Raw genomic sequence first — 15,468 nt, 5'->3', positions numbered from 1 at the left:
AGCTTGTGAATCCAAGGTAATTAAACACCTCCTGAATGAAAGGGAAAGGCCAGGGAAGGTTAAGTGAGGAATAATCCGCAGCACAGGTGGCCCAAGGCCTTTGAGGAGCCAGAAGAAGAGTGACAGTGGCGGGCACCATTTCAAAGGATGGAAATGTCACCCTAGTCCTCAAGAGGGACAGAGTTTTTATTATTTGGGGGGTTAGAGTTGGTAATTTTTTTAACATTTTAGTAAAGCATGGTTTTTTATACCTCTATCTCAAGTTGAAAATCCATGGCAGAACCTTCCTAGAGGTCAAGGGTCCAAGGGGCCTGCATCACTCCTCAGGACCCCTCAGTACTGTGACTTTGAGTCTGTGGTCCCAGAAAGGAAAGCACAGCAGAGGACTGCATGCTTGTGCACAACATACATGCATGCTCACACACTCATACATACATGTATGCTCACATACATGTATGCTCACACACACGCATACACGCACCTAGGGTTGATATGATAGATGCCCAATTACTTTCAAAGACTGTATTCTGTTGCCCTTCGCCTTATAGAAGTGGAGTGGCTGGCTCCTGTGTGCTGTACCTGTCCCTTCTGACCTTTGCGAATGACTCTTCCCTCTAGCTACCTCAGGGAGAGCTCCCTGTACTCGGCCCTTTCAGCTGATCTTCAGTACACAGGCAACTTTGGCTATTCAGGTTCTTGCCTCCAAACCTCTGCTGTCTCCATACCATGAATCTGTATAATAGCTACTAGGATTCATCACCATCCAGCAGAAATAGGTAAATAAGGTGTAGTGCAGTAGAATGTTGATCAACCACAGAAAGGAATGAAGACTTCATATGTATTGCCACATAGAAAACTGAGCATTGTGATGCATGAAAGAATCTGGTCACGTGAGCTACTTTTTGGTCCTGTAGTTCCATGTAGTTGGGTAGGTGCATGGTTGTCTAGGACTAGGGTGGGATCATGAGGTTTCTTCCGGAAGTTGTGAAAATGTTCTAGAATTGGATGGTTTTGATTAGTCTTACCACCAGACTATATTTTCTAATAAATGCATTTAGAGATTTGTAAAATATACCACAGTAATTTCTAATGCTGAAGACACCTTTTTTTCCAATCAAACTGACTCCCTCCTGGAATTGTCTGAGGCCCTCTGGGTACTAGGCTCAGCCATCTGTCCCTCTATGACCTGCTCTCACATTGTCATCTTTGTTTCACCAGATCTCCTCCCTGAAGAACAGGCTGAAGAAGGTCTCCACAACCACGGGCGATGGGGTGGCCAGAGCCTTCCTCAAGGCTCAGGCTGCTTTCTTTGGTAGCTACCGGAATGCACTGAAAATTGAGCCAGTAAGTAGCCTCTTGGCATGTAACAACATCTGTGTTTGATTAGGGACCAAGGAGCCACCTCTGGATAGGAGAAGTCCTTGGCTGGCCTTGAGGAGACTCCAGGGATGAGACATGGCTACCAACAGCCCCAGCTCACGATTATGCTCTGCACTTACCTCACCGCTCCTTGTCTTTCAAAGAGTCCCTTCATCTGGGAATTCACATTTGGTGGCTTCCTATATATATAGTCATGATTTAAATGAGCACAACACAGTAAGGACTGAGCAGTAGTTACCTACATACCTAGCTCTTGCATTTCCCTGAGCCCGGTTGACCATTCATTTCCCTTACCTGCCCTGTGAGGTAATAGTTACAAAGAGGTCAGGTGTTTCCTGAAACTAGTGGCAGTTCCACCACTTCTTACTGCTTCCACGTGAAGCCTCCCATGGATGTCCCTCTATTCAGCCTACTTTTGCCTCTGGCTGAGCAGAATGCATATGTAGCCCAGGCAGCCTGTGTGTGACAGGCCAACTGTGGTCATTCTGATCCAGGTCAATACAATCTGTTTCTAGACTATTCCTAGGTCTTTCTAATGTCTATCAGCTTAAAACAAGCTCCCATGTCCTGTTGGTCTGGAAGGGAGCTGGCTCCAACTCTGACTTGATCTCGGGCCCAGACAAACCAATCAAGTTTTAATAGTTAGTGTAATTAAAGGAAAATATTGTCCTCACGCCTCTCTAAAAGGAAGGTGGGAGAACTGTCCCACTCCTTCCCCAGGCCTGGTGGGACCCAGAAAGCTGGACACATTTTTCACCCTGGTACTTGCCTCATGGTTGTCACATGCATGTGTAGAATGCAGAGTTTATTTAATCCAATGCATAGTACTAGATCTGAGCTGGACACAAGCGCCTCCAGAAGAAGAATTGCTAGTTGCTCCTGACTGGCAGGCTCTGGGCTAAAGCACTGAAACCCAGGGATTTAAACCTGGCTCAGGACTTCTTAGCTGCATAAAACTTGAACAAGTCACCCTGTGTGGTTAAACTTTACTGTCTTCACCTACAGAAGTGGATACATCTTGCTTCTCCTTTCTGGTTCTTGTTAGCCTCAAACAGCCCTGACGTGTGTCTTAGGAAAGATGAGACCTCAGAAGGAAACCTTGAAAGAACAGAACAGAGGTTCCATACCCAGTCACAAGTATGGGCTCTCGAGCTTACCAAGGCTTGTGATCTGAAGGTGGAGATGGGCTGAGACAGCATCAGCAGAGGCTTGGATGCGTGTGTAGGAGTGTGCGCTTTACTCTTTAGGAGCATAAAGTTCCGCATGGAGATAGGATACCACTGATGGCAGGGTTGAGTTTTATAACAGTGATGGGCTATACCAGAATGTCGCATGGTGGAAAAAGAGGCTGGGCCTAGTAATAGATGAAACATAGTAGACAAATGGCATATAATGTCAAAGTGGCTCCAGAGATTGGGAGGCTAAGGGAGGCTGGTGGTGCCTCTGGTACAAATAGGAAAGCCTGATGCCATGGTAGTCATACCTTGTGGGATGGTATAGATTTGTGGTGGAAATGAATTGGCACAGACTGAATGTTTACAGTATGTACTTGTCAAATGCCTGTGAATCTCTGTGACCCCACGTGATGCATACCACATAGACATTAAAGCATCATCTGGAGTTAACGACAGGTTTGGCTATAGATGCAGCATGTTTTCTTGAATCTAAGTTGTCATTTGGTCATTTGCGGTAGAAAAAGAGCACAACATCAATTAGATGATTCATGTTTGGTGGGGAGAAGTTTTCATCTTAGAATCCATGGGATGTGGCAGGCCTGTCACACTTTCACTTACATTCATCTGTGCAAGAATGGCTTCTGTCTGTAAAAGGGACACTAGAAGGCCCACAGTTTCCCAATTAAGCATCACGCCAATAGTGGTCACTGTGTTACTTATGTAATTTTTAAACTATAAATTTAATTCTAGCAGTTTCTCCTCATTGAAAAATGGGACAGTACAATACCTCATGCAAGACTGTTTACAATGGCTGCCAAGGACACATGACCATGAGAAGTGGCTGCAAGACAGGGAGAATGAATGGCGTGTTAGGTGATAATCTGGGCCTGGGGCCAGCAGTGCTGTGGGTCAGGACTGCTTCCCCGGAACTGTCCACATTTTAGTGGTCTGCTTATAAAACTGCACCGATTAGTGCTCAGAAGATGGCTCAGCAGTTAAAAATTCATACTGTTTTTGCAGAGGACCTAAGTTCAGTTCCCAGCACCCATGTTAGGAGACTCATAACAACCTGTAACTCCAGCACAAGAAGAACTGATACCCTCTTCTAGCCTCCATGAGTCACTGCATTCAAGCACATAGACACACCCTTGTCTATTACATACACTTGTAATGACTGATAGATAGATAGATAGATAGATAGATAGATAGATAGATAGATAGATAGATAGTTAGTTAGTTATTTTGGGGATGTAGCTCAGTTTATCAGTATAGCCTGCATGGTATACACACAAGGCTCTGAATTCTATCCATTGCACTAAGAGAATAAAATAAAATAGCACTGCCTCTTGGTTAAAATGTTTAAAGAAACAGAAATAAGAAGCACCCTGGTCCCATCATCTAGAGTTAAAGTGGTGTCAGCAGGCCTGCAACCCAGCATCCCACTTACTAGTCTGTTTTTGCCATTAGTATGAGTAAGCACTTTTACATCATATAAAATTTCTTATCCAGTGTTATTGAAAACAGCCTGGTTGTGGACCACAGTTACCTGGGAGGCTGCCAGAGGGTGGATATGTAAGCCATATTCAGAGGTTTTTATCTAGCACCTCTGATCTGAACTCAGGGCCACGGCCCACTCATTATCCTGTCGTTGATCTTAATGTCTGTTATTCACATTCTGCAATTTTAAGCCACACTAATGAGAACATCTTTTTCTATCTTCATATGTAGTTTGAATGATTTTTCTTTCTTTTTTCTTTGTTTAGTTCTTTCTATTAGAATATTTTTTAACTTTGTATTGATTGTTTGTGAATTTTACATCATGAACCCCAATTTCATCCATCCCTCCTTTCTTTCATATCTGTTCTTTGCCCTTGCAACCTCCCTATCTAAAGAAAAAAACAAAACAACATCTCGCAGTGGAAGCTGCCATGTATCACACAGTATATTTACTCTTTTATTCACACTTCTTTACTTGCAAATGTTCTTTGCAATGAGCCATTGGTCTGGATTGAGGTCTCTGGCTTCTGCCACACCTTCAGTACTGGATCCTCACTAAGACTCCTCTCAGATATCCTATTGATGCCCTGTGTTATAGAGATCCTGCAGCTTTGGTTCTGTAGGACTGGCCCCTTCACAAGCTCCAGCATTTCAGAGATGGAGTAGATGTTGGGGTGGTCTAACTCAAAGCCCTGGATCTGGGCCTGGGTCACAGCTGAGTTGGTCAGCCTGCCAGCACTCCTGCACCCACACCACCAGGGCCAGCTCTCCTGTCCTTGAGAGCTATGGCATAGGTCAAGCTCTCCTGCTCTCGTGCCTTCCAGGTACAGTTCACCTGCACCCTCTCTCTACCAGGGCCAACTCTACTGTGCTGCCCGGGAGAGGTGTGGGGATCACTCTCCCAAGTGCTGTAGCCAGTGAGAGGTGTGACCAGCTCTCCTACACTGCCCAGATGAGGGGCAGGGCCAGATCTATTCAACCCTCAGAATCAACATGGCCCCAGGCAGCAGCCCAGACAGGCTTCTGCTGTTACAGGACCATGGACCCAGACATGGCCCTCAGCAGCAGTACAGGCCAGGATTTCCCCATGGCCTCAGGTGGCAGTGCAGGCTATTCACATCAAACTGTTCTTCACCACCCTCCCTTCTCCAGTTGTTCTGTCTTCATAGCACACAAAGCTCTTCCTCTCTATCACTCAACCACCTACTTGCTGGCTTCTGCAGTACCCTGCTCATTGAGGGCAAGACATGGTCTGTGGTGTCCTGAGTAATTTTTCTTAAGTACTTTCTCTAGTCTGGATTTACCTAGTTCAAAGGATCCAAGAACATTTCAAGCATTGGTGCTGAGGGAGGAAGAAATGGGTGGCCATGTGCAGAACAGAACCAGAAGCCCAGAGGAGGAGCAGGAGGCGGAGAGCAGAAAGCGCCTGCAGAGGGGAGGGCCCTGAGCAGCCTGGGGTCACCGCCCACCCCTCAGCCATGTCTGCCATTACTGCTTGTGCTGTGTTGCTGTTCAAGTAGTGTCTTCCCACCCAGACAGTGCTGGGTTGTGGCAGGAAACTGCTGACCTCAGAGTAACCACTTGCATTGCTCTGAAAGCAAGGGCAGCTGCTGGGTGCTCTGCTCCGAGGCGGCTGTGGCTCAGGCCTCAGTTTCTCTCCATGTGGAGCCTGACTGTGTCTCCTCCTCCTTGCTAGGATTGGTCCCCAGCCACAAGGGTTTGGGATGCCGCTGCTGCAGGGTCAGCTGACCCTGCCTACCTGTGTAGAAGCCCGGCCTGAAAGGCTCCTGCCTGTGATTCACACTCACTTGAGAGCCTTTGTCCGGTTTTTTTGTTTGTTTGTTTGTTTGTCTTGTTTTGGTTTTCCCCCTACTAGAAACATTCAAAGTCCCTTTGAGCTTTGTTTTACCCATGTCCAAAGGAAAGGGAAGGGCCATCTTCCTGAGGCTTCTCTATACTGAGCTTAGCCTGGGCTAGGTGGGTCTTTTCAGAGCAAGACATTTCAAAGGGACTTCTCGAAGCAAGAAAGTAAAAGTGAGAGAATAACTGGTCACCCTCCTCAGTGGCTCCCACAAATCAGGCATAGTTCACCTTCAAGTGGCTTCCCAGCCACCGTCTTTCCTGTTTGCCTGACCTTTGTCTTGTCCATTTACAGGTGGGAGCTAGGAGGCTGCAAGAGAAGGCTCCTCCCATTGCGCTCCCTGCCTGTCTTTGTTCTAGTTCTCGTGAGTGCCAAGCACAGGCCGTGGCACAGAGTGTAGGTGTTAGCCAGTGTATTTTGGACCAATGGACAGAAGAATGGGTGTAAGAAATGAGGGGATAGGGCAGTGTGGGAGGCAGGGATGGGCCCCAGGCCTGTGTTCCCTATGCATGTGTTGCTCCTTACTCTGTCCAAAGGCTCTGGAGATAGCTTTTCCCTGGAAGAGGGGAGGTGTCTGCAAATCACAGGGGCATGTGACCCACTTTCCAGTTACCTGGAAAAAATCAGTGGCAAAGCCCAGGGCATTTAACAGTGTTGCCCAAGCCAACTTGTTCTTCCCACTTAAATGACAGAACCACAAGCAGCCAGGAAGCCCCATTTGGAGAACCTCTTTATCCATGTCAAGCACAGGCTCTGGCTCATTTATTTAGGCCTTTCTTGCTCTCTGACACGCCTCCTGGTAGTTGCCAGGCAACTCTGGGAGCAGCAGTGTGTGTTGAGGATTAACTAGTTAGGGCTGGGGTCCTTTTTGGCAAGAAGGGGATAAAAGACAAATGATTTTAATTGCTAGGCCAAGGATCCATTATCTGCTTGGTAGAAGAGAACAACTTTCACAGGGTGTGGATAGCAGTGTGATTCTTGAGTTTGCCTTGAATGGTCCCCTTTTCTCTCCTAGGGAGAAGGCATGCTTTTTAAAAAGAATATTCTACCTTGCTCCTTTGTTTAAAATGATATCATCAGGAAATCTGAGCAAGACTGATCCACCCCCTTTGAAATGCACTGGCCTGTTTTGATGAACTCTTGAACATAGTTTAAGCTTTCACTTGATCCTTCTGTGCAGTCTCTTAACTCCTCCTCTGCATGGAGTCGCCTTGAGGCAGTGCATATGAGGATACATCTCCTGTATCTGGCCAAATGGGTCCTGGAAATGTCTACTCAAAGAGCACGTTTGCTGGGCACGTCGGCATCTGGGGAAGTGGCCTGTTCTGTGTGGTGGCTGTGGGAACACAGCTTGGTGGAACATAATGGGTACTCTTATTTAGTTAGCCAGTGTGTCCCTCTCAGGGCTAACCCACTGGCCTGCTTTCCCTGAGGTGACAGGGATATAAACAGGCTGTATGAACACACGGCACCTGTCTCAGTCAGTCCATTCTAGGTGTAAATGAAGGACACTCATGTCGTTCACCTTACATCCCTTGGCTTTGAACGTGATTTTGCTGAGTCATATTTATCCACCTAAAACCCCTCAAAGGCGCAGAAGTTAAGATAAAGGCAGGTTGATAGCTCGGCTCTCAAGCATGAATGCATCAGGCTGTGTTGTAGCAGTCAGAACTGCACTAAAGGTTTCAGAATTCTGCTTAAGTGACATTGACCATCTCCTGAGCTTGCAGAAAGAAACGGTATTTATGTTTACTTTTTAAGAGATGAAAAGTAGGAAATTATTCTTAAATTAAAAAATTAAGACATCACAACTATACCAAATGTATATGTGTGTGTGTCTGTGTGTGCATCTGTGTGTATATGTACTTTATGAATACATTGCATTTACTTGTTTCCCCATGATACAAAGGGTATCCAGAGCTCAAGAGATTAAAGATTAAAGTCTGTTTGTCCCACAATAAATGTGACATCTTATACATTTTACACTGTATGTCACTGAGTAAGCCACAGCCATTACTGCCCTAACCATACTCCCCTGCTGGGTGGGTAAGTTCTCACCTTTCAGTATTTTAGGTTATAATCTACCAACATCTCCATGAATAGAGCTTTGAGGAGCTCTTACTCCTAAGCCTTCCGGGTAAGAGGAGTGTGCAGGAGCCTGACTCTGGAGATCTACTTGATCCAGTGTAGGGAAAAGGCCATTTTCAGCTGTCTCACATGAGAGAGGCTGAGTGGTGCACACTAGGGCCTCGATGGGCTGTGGTGTGCAAAGGATCCCTAGAGCTCTGATAGGGCAGTGACTAATTGCCCATGTTTCCATCTTGAGCAGCCGTAAGCCGATGAGAAACCGGGAAGTCAAGAGACTGGAATGGGTACCTGTGACCAAGCACAGGCCCTGTGACTCCCTACATATCGTATGAATAGGGAAATCTGGAATGGACCCGAAGTTTGTCTTTAGACTATTTCAATTGTGGAAAATACAAGCTTTGTTGTTGAAACCATTGCCAGTTGCACAGCTCAGACGTGCCTGTGCTCACAGGGCTGCACAGCCTTCACCCCTGGAAGTCTTACAGTCTCCCATCCCTGTCAACTGATCCTGAAAGTTCATTAACAGGAACTCCCTGTCTGTCTCCTGCCATACTTGGTAACCTCTAATCTACCATCTATATTCCCCGCTGATGTTTTTCTAGAAGTAGAATAGCACTGTGTTTGTCCTTCTTTGTCTGACTTATTTTATGTGACATAAATTCAAAGTTCAACCAAGTTGCAATAGATATCAAAATGCCATCCCTTTTCAAGACTGAGTAATAGTCTGTACATGAACAAACCCCATTGTGTTTTCCCTGCATCTGTTGACTATTCAGAAATCTTTCCTACAAGCCTGAGCTTCATAAAAGTGAGTTGTCTCACCTCTTGTCGCCTGTGACTAATTCTGTGACATGTGCACAAGCATGATGCCTGGGGTGGAGGCGCTGTATCTTGTGGTAATGCAGGGTTTAACATTTTGTTTGCTTTGAGCATAGGCTAATATGGACTTTATACAGGCTACCAGATGCCCCTCTGCTGGGCCATATACCATTCCCATGGAACCACCAAATGGTTTTCTTCACAGAGCCCATGCTTTTGTTACATGCTTAGCAGTGACTTTATGAAGCCCAGACTTGGGAAAGTCTATCTTTTCCCACTTGTAGGCAAGCAGTCTGGGAATTACAGCCTGAACCATCAGCCTAAGCGAAGGAGGTGCACTGAGAGCAGGAGTTCAGAGCGGACTGCCCAGGACTCTCCTCTCTCTTTCTCTCTCCCCCTCTCCCCTGCCTCTATCTGAACTACTGGTAATCTGAATTCAAAATCATGTCCTGAGAATGGAGCAGGGAATGACCCTTCCAACACTGGGCTCCCGGAGCCACCACAGCAGCTCCGTGACTCCAGAGAGCCAAGGAGGTCACAGCCTGAGGGGAAGCATGGCTGTGGGGACCTGGCTTTGACTCTCTCATCTATTAGTGGATACATTTGAAAGTCCTTCCACTCTTGAGTCTCACAATTCTTATCTGTAAGTGGAAATAGCACCTACTTTGTATGACTATTGAGAAAAATGTTATGCATATAAAACACCCACACAGTGCCATGCTGATAAAGCTACTGGCTACAAGTTGGCCTTTTCTGGGTGACAGGGAGGTAAAGTGGGAAGAAGAGAGAAAGGAGCTGCTGCATTCTAGAACCCTGGCATGTGTGTGCAGCAGGGCACCCGTAGCCATTCAGAGCATAGGCTTACGGGTTCTGTCTTCACTTTCGAGCTAGCAGAAGAAATACATCTTTTATCTCAAATGCTGTATGCTAAAATTGAATGAAATCTCACTTGAATGCTTTCCTTTAATCAGCATTTGCTATTTGTTCATCTGTGTCATTGCTCCCAGCACTTACAGGTAGGTGTGGCTCAAGATAAGGACGTTCATGTTTTAAAATGAGGATAGTCAGGTTTTAAAATATATTAAAGAAAATATAATTGAAACTTTTAAAGAGGGAGAAAGACTTTGTCATTGAGAAAAGTGACTATCAGACACTGGGACGGCTCCGGAGGCTCTGTACCGCAGACTCACACAGTGAGTGCCAGTTGGACAGAGAGCTGTTGTTCTAGGAGAATGCCCAGTTGAAACAAATAAGCCCCTAAGTGTGAGAAGATGTGAAAAAGTAAAATGTAACTAGCGCGTTACAGGTTGTCTCAGCAGAACACCGAGCCCTGACTCAGTTTCATTTGATAATCCTGCCTCCTCTCTCATGTTCCTTTACAGTGAGTTTGACAGGCCTGGTGTTCCTCACATAGCATCAGTCCATGTTCAGCCAGTGTCTGTTAGTGAGCAGATGAACGGCCACTGCCTACTTTCCGTGCTTGGAGTGGTGGTCATGTTTTAGTGTAGCCACTTAGTTTTTTTAAAAAATGTAGCCAGGCAGTGGTGGCACATGCTTTAGTCCCAGCACCATGGCTCTGTGGATGTTACAGTCGTCTACTGTATGTGGGTGTAGGAAAGAACGGTGCGCTGGCCTGCACTTGAGAAGCTCACAGCCTGGCTATGCAGGCGGAGTCACAGGTGGCTCCAGACTGGTAGGTGTTATCATTAGAAATGAGTCAGAAAGATTTCCTTTTCAGGGTCTCATTAGAAAGGCAAAAGGTCATATAATGAAACTGACTTAAACATGGTAACTAACCAACCACCTATGCTTGCTTCTACTTCCAACAAAGATACACTTACTGCTGTCGTAGCCCATCCTGGGGTCAGGCTCTCTGCCTGCACACATAGCCTAGAAGAGATTATTGAAGCTGCATGATGACCTCACATGATCCTTTCCAGATCCCACATGACTGGTCCGCTGCATACAGCGGCCTGGCCAGGCCTTTGTTTGATGCTGATATGCTTGTGTGTGTTAGCTTGTATGTGCATCCTCAGATGACGTTGTAGGGGACCCTTTCTCGTGTTTGTTTCGAGACAGGCTCTCTGTGTAGCCATGGCTGTCCTGGAAGGCCTGCACCACCACTGCCCAGCAAGACTTAAAGTCTTGAGGAAAATAAAAGACTAGAGCATCTCTTGGGGCTTTGCATGCTACAGTCCCTTTGTTGCTTTTCAGTCCCCATACTGAGAGGTGGATAGCCCCATTTTACTGATGAGAAACCGAGGCTGGGAAAGATGGCGTCACATTTGTTTTCAGAATGGCAGACCCAGGATCCAACCCCTCCATCTGTGTAACTGTGGGGGCAATGCACTTTGCCCTGCACTCGCTCCACAGTGGGGATGACCATATGGTGTGTGTTACATACAGTTTGGGGGCCTTTCAGAAGAAAACCGAGATGGTTTTCCTCTTAAGAGTTAGGTTCCTCTAATCTGTGCAAATGTTTCTTGACAAATACAGGTTAAAATAACACCATTTATAAACTATTCTGCAAAGGGGAAATGTCAAAATTTTTATATATCTTTTTAAAAACATTCCCTTAATAAATAATTTTAATTGCCTAATATTTTGTTGTTTAAATATTTGTTATTTATAGTGATAATTGGATGAATAAGTAAAACACGAGTTTGAATACAGCCTTCCTCCTCTATTCCTGGGCTGACACCTAGTGGTGGTAAGCTTTCTCACGGCCCATGTTTTTCATGGCTGTGTTCAGCTAATTTTAGGATTTTTAAAAATCAGTTTATTCTCATCATAATAAAAGTAACTGCATTCATAAAAAGTTGACTTAGTAAAGATATCTGTAACAATAGTTTTATTATAATTTGAAAATTAAAATTTTAATTCAATTCTCAAACCTTGATAGAAAATGCTCCAAGCATATGAAAATCTGGAAATGTATGGCCCTCTGTAGGACACTGCAGGGGAGGAGGGCAGGAAAAGAGCAGAGAGTGGAGTATTGTGGGAGGTGGCAGGGATCTTCATGGCTGTTGGGGACGGGGGCACAGGGAAGCCTCCCAGGGCAGGTGGCACCTGGATGGGAATCCCCGGGAGCAGGAAGGAAGCAGCACATGCAGAGCATAGGGCCTGGAAGGAGCATGACATAGACAGGAAGGAATGTGACTGAGGGTGAAGATGGCAGCTAGCTCCCAGCCTATGAGAAGGCCATGAAAGAAACAGCCCATGATCCAGCACTTCGAGCACAGTGTTCCTTGAAGAGTTGGTGGTTGGTAGGTTTCTAATCCACAGACTTTGGAATGTTCATGACACCTACTACAAGTGTATTATATATTTACAGTGCACTTTACAGAGGCCCTACAGCTTAGAAAAGAACAATGAGAGGTTAATTCTGCCTAGCCCAGTGCTTTTCAGAGCCCTTCCCTCACCAGACCTCTGTTATCACCCTGCTGGTAGCTCTTACTCCTCATGGCAGTTTGGGAAAAACAATGTGGCTGATGTGGAGTGTGGAATTCAAATGCCAGTTGTGTTCTTCCTACTCCAGTCCTGACTGTGAAACTCGTAAAGACAAGCTCATTCTTTTTCCAAAGCGTTTGTTGTCTGATCAGAGAGTTTGGCCAGCAGGTGTGTCTTAGTCAGGGTTCTCTAGAGTCATAGAATGTATGGGTAGTCTCTATATATTAGGGGAATTTGTTGATGACTTACAGTCTGTAGTCCAACTGCCAACGATGGTCAACAGCAGTTGCGAATGGAAGTCCAAGGATCTAGCAGTTGTTCAGTCCCACAAGGCAAGCAGGCAAAGAAGAGAGTCAGTCTTCCTTCTTCAGATGTCCTTATGTAGGTCTCCAGAAGAAGGTGTGGCCCAGATTAAAGGTGTGTGCCTTCACCTGGGCCTGTGATTTGCTTTGTCCCAGATGACCTGGAACTGAGAGATCTCCCTGTCTTAATCTTCTGGGATTCATAGCCACTATGCCTCAAGATCTCCAAGCCAAGATCCAGGTCAGAGTTCATTCCAGATATAGTCAAGTTGACAGCCAGGAATAGCCACTACAAGATGATATTGAGACCCAATTCCCAACCATCACTGGGCTTTCATAGCTTGGGGCCACAGGCTGCCATTTGTTCCCTAGGTCCAGTAATTTAGTCAGCATGTCAGGTTCTATCCAGGACAACAGGAAGGGGTAATAATACAAGGAAATGGCTGAACACATTATAGAGGAGCTGAGACACAAAGTAACAAAGGAAACCTAGAGTCTGGCAATGGCTATGGTGCTGTTCCCAGGGCTGAGGACCAGTTGACTGGATTGAAGCATGTGATTGGGTGGGACCCCCAGAAGCAGGATTAGGATATAGCACCTGTAGAAGCAAGGAGAAACCTGGCATAGTGGTCTGGGTGCCCGAGGAGGCCGAGTCACACAAGGACAAGCCATTGCTGGGCAGCCTACCTATACTGGTAGCACGAATGAAGTAGCAGAATGCAAGTTTCCTCTTCCTGTGTGTCCCCTCCATGTCTCAATGATGCTTCATTTGAGCAAAACCAGGTGATCAGCTGACCTTGTTAAATAGCAGGCTGGGCAGGTCTACAAGGCAGAGGAGGAGTGTAAGGGTGAGTCTCAACCAGACACAGATAGTTGGCTACTTATGGACCTCTCTTCTCTAGCAGTTAGGACATGGTAAATAACATCATGAAGCCCCTTGGGTTTTCAGTAGACTCGATGCAAATCTGGACTCTACCTCTTCTAGCTGTATGACTCCAGACAAGTTATCATACCTGAACCCTGTTTTCTCAATTATAAATCAAAAAAGAGAAAAATACCTTCATGTGGTCTCAGTGATCTATGTCTGGCTTGTTCCAAGCTCACTATGCAACAAGAGGGAGATATCTAAAACCTCATGGGGCTGACACAGCACTAAACAGAATGTCAGAAGCCTGCGCATGCTGGCTGACTACCCCAGCTCTCAGTGTATGTGCTGGCATCTATTGCCTAGCAGTGATCAACGAGGAAATGTTCCATTTGTTATAGTATGTGGCCTCCTCCTAGAGGCTGGAAGGTGAGGAAACCTTGTAAAACATACTCCAGTAATCCCAGTGTTAGAGAAGGACTCTCTATATGTATTATGGAATCCATTTCGAACAAGTTAAAGAAAAAATGGAATTCTGGAAGAGCCAGCATTAAAAAGCTGTGAAGCCATGAGCACTCTCCTCCCCAAACGGGATTTTCAGTTGTTAAGTGGGGCTAAGGATGCCACCGTCATGGAATTTCTTTGAGAATCAAATGCAACAGCAGATGCTACATCCCAGTCCATGTCCTTCCCTGCCTGCCACAAGAAGCCTTTTATCCAGCGATGCCCGAATCACCAGCAGTCACATTCCATGGAGGCGTGGCAGCAGTTTGGAAAGCCTTTAGCTGGAGATTAATTTATTTTTGGTTTGCTGGTCTCTGCTAGTGATGTGACCTGGCAGGTCTCCACTCAGCCCTGTTCTATCAGTCACAGCCCACTGGTATTACACACATGCCACTTGCTTAAGCCTTCCTTTGCCTGTTCTCCTACTGTATGGCATTTTTACTCTCATCTTACAGCATTAACAATGGCATGGAGGGTTTGAGGTTGTCCCGAACAAGTCAGCTGCCAGCTTAAAGGGTCATCATCATCTAGTCTCTGAAGGGAACTTTCATACTGAGGTGACTGGTGTCATGGACAAGTGTCAAATAAAAGTAGCATGAGAGAAAGGCACTTGATGTTTATGGGTTTCTACTGTTTTTCCTTTGTTTATATTTTCTTGGGTAAATATGCAGTGTTATTCATGATATGCTAGATATAAAACTTGAAGCATGGGGTGTTGGAATCACTTAAACAAGTGGGAGCAACTGTTTTCCAAGGCTGTCCTCTACTCACCCTCTTCTTGATGCTTGGATATACAAAAGTGAGCCAACTAAAGTCCTTGAGCTAGGTATGCACATCTATAGCTGAAGGTACCCAGACGCTGAGCTGGGCGGATCCCTTGAGCTCAGGAATTCAAGGCTAGCCTGGATAATATAAGAAAGACTCCACGCATACCCAAAATAAATTAAATTATATCCAGTCCTCAAAACTTACGTATTCTAGGAAGGCATAGGTAGGAGCAATGAGAGTGAGTATGGTGTGTTTTAAATGGCAAGATGTAAAAAAGAAAGCAAATGGAGTAAGGGGCCATCCAGAATACCCAGGTGATAAGGTAGGGACTGGGAGAGAAACTCGGCCTACTTTGTCTGTGTCTGCACTGTTGCAGCTGCTTCTCGTGATCTTGGTGATGCTTTCCAGAGCCTGGCATTGGTTTCCTCCGTGGAGTGAGCCTTCAGTCCATCACTTGGGCAGTGGTTGGTTACCTCTGTAATGTTTGTGTACTTTTGCACTCACAGCCAAATCTCGCACTGCCGACATTAGTGTAGTTCACAGAGTTCACATCTGGGTCATATGCTAATAACATTTCCTCCAGCATCCTACATAAGCGACCTTCTGGCATTGTGAAAGCCAGCAGGGAAGAAGCTTCCTGTACAGCACCAGCTTGATTTCTCTGTCTTGTGACCAAAGTAATACACGTAAATTTCAGAAACACAGGTTGTCCTGGTTTGCTGTACTGAATGCTGTGACCAGAAGCACCTTAGTGAAGAA

General features: G+C 45.8%; 1 protein-coding gene across 10 annotated transcripts in view; it reads left to right on the top strand.

The window, feature by feature from the left end:
- Positions 1-15,468, top strand: part of Dennd1a (DENN domain containing 1A) — a 480,683-nt gene that overhangs the window by 340,847 nt on the left and 124,368 nt on the right. For all 10 annotated transcript variants that reach the window (XM_052182388.1, XM_052182389.1, XM_052182385.1 and 7 more), the window contains one exon: positions 1,219-1,344. In XM_052182388.1, coding sequence (XP_052038348.1) covers positions 1,219-1,344 — 126 coding nt within the window. The remainder of the gene's footprint in view (positions 1-1,218; positions 1,345-15,468) is intronic.

This window comes from Apodemus sylvaticus, chromosome 5, assembly GCF_947179515.1.
Source record: "Apodemus sylvaticus chromosome 5, mApoSyl1.1, whole genome shotgun sequence".
NCBI lineage: Eukaryota > Metazoa > Chordata > Mammalia > Rodentia > Muridae > Apodemus > Apodemus sylvaticus.
Note: the sequence above shows the minus strand (reverse complement) of the source record. Positions and strands in the feature narration are given on the sequence as shown.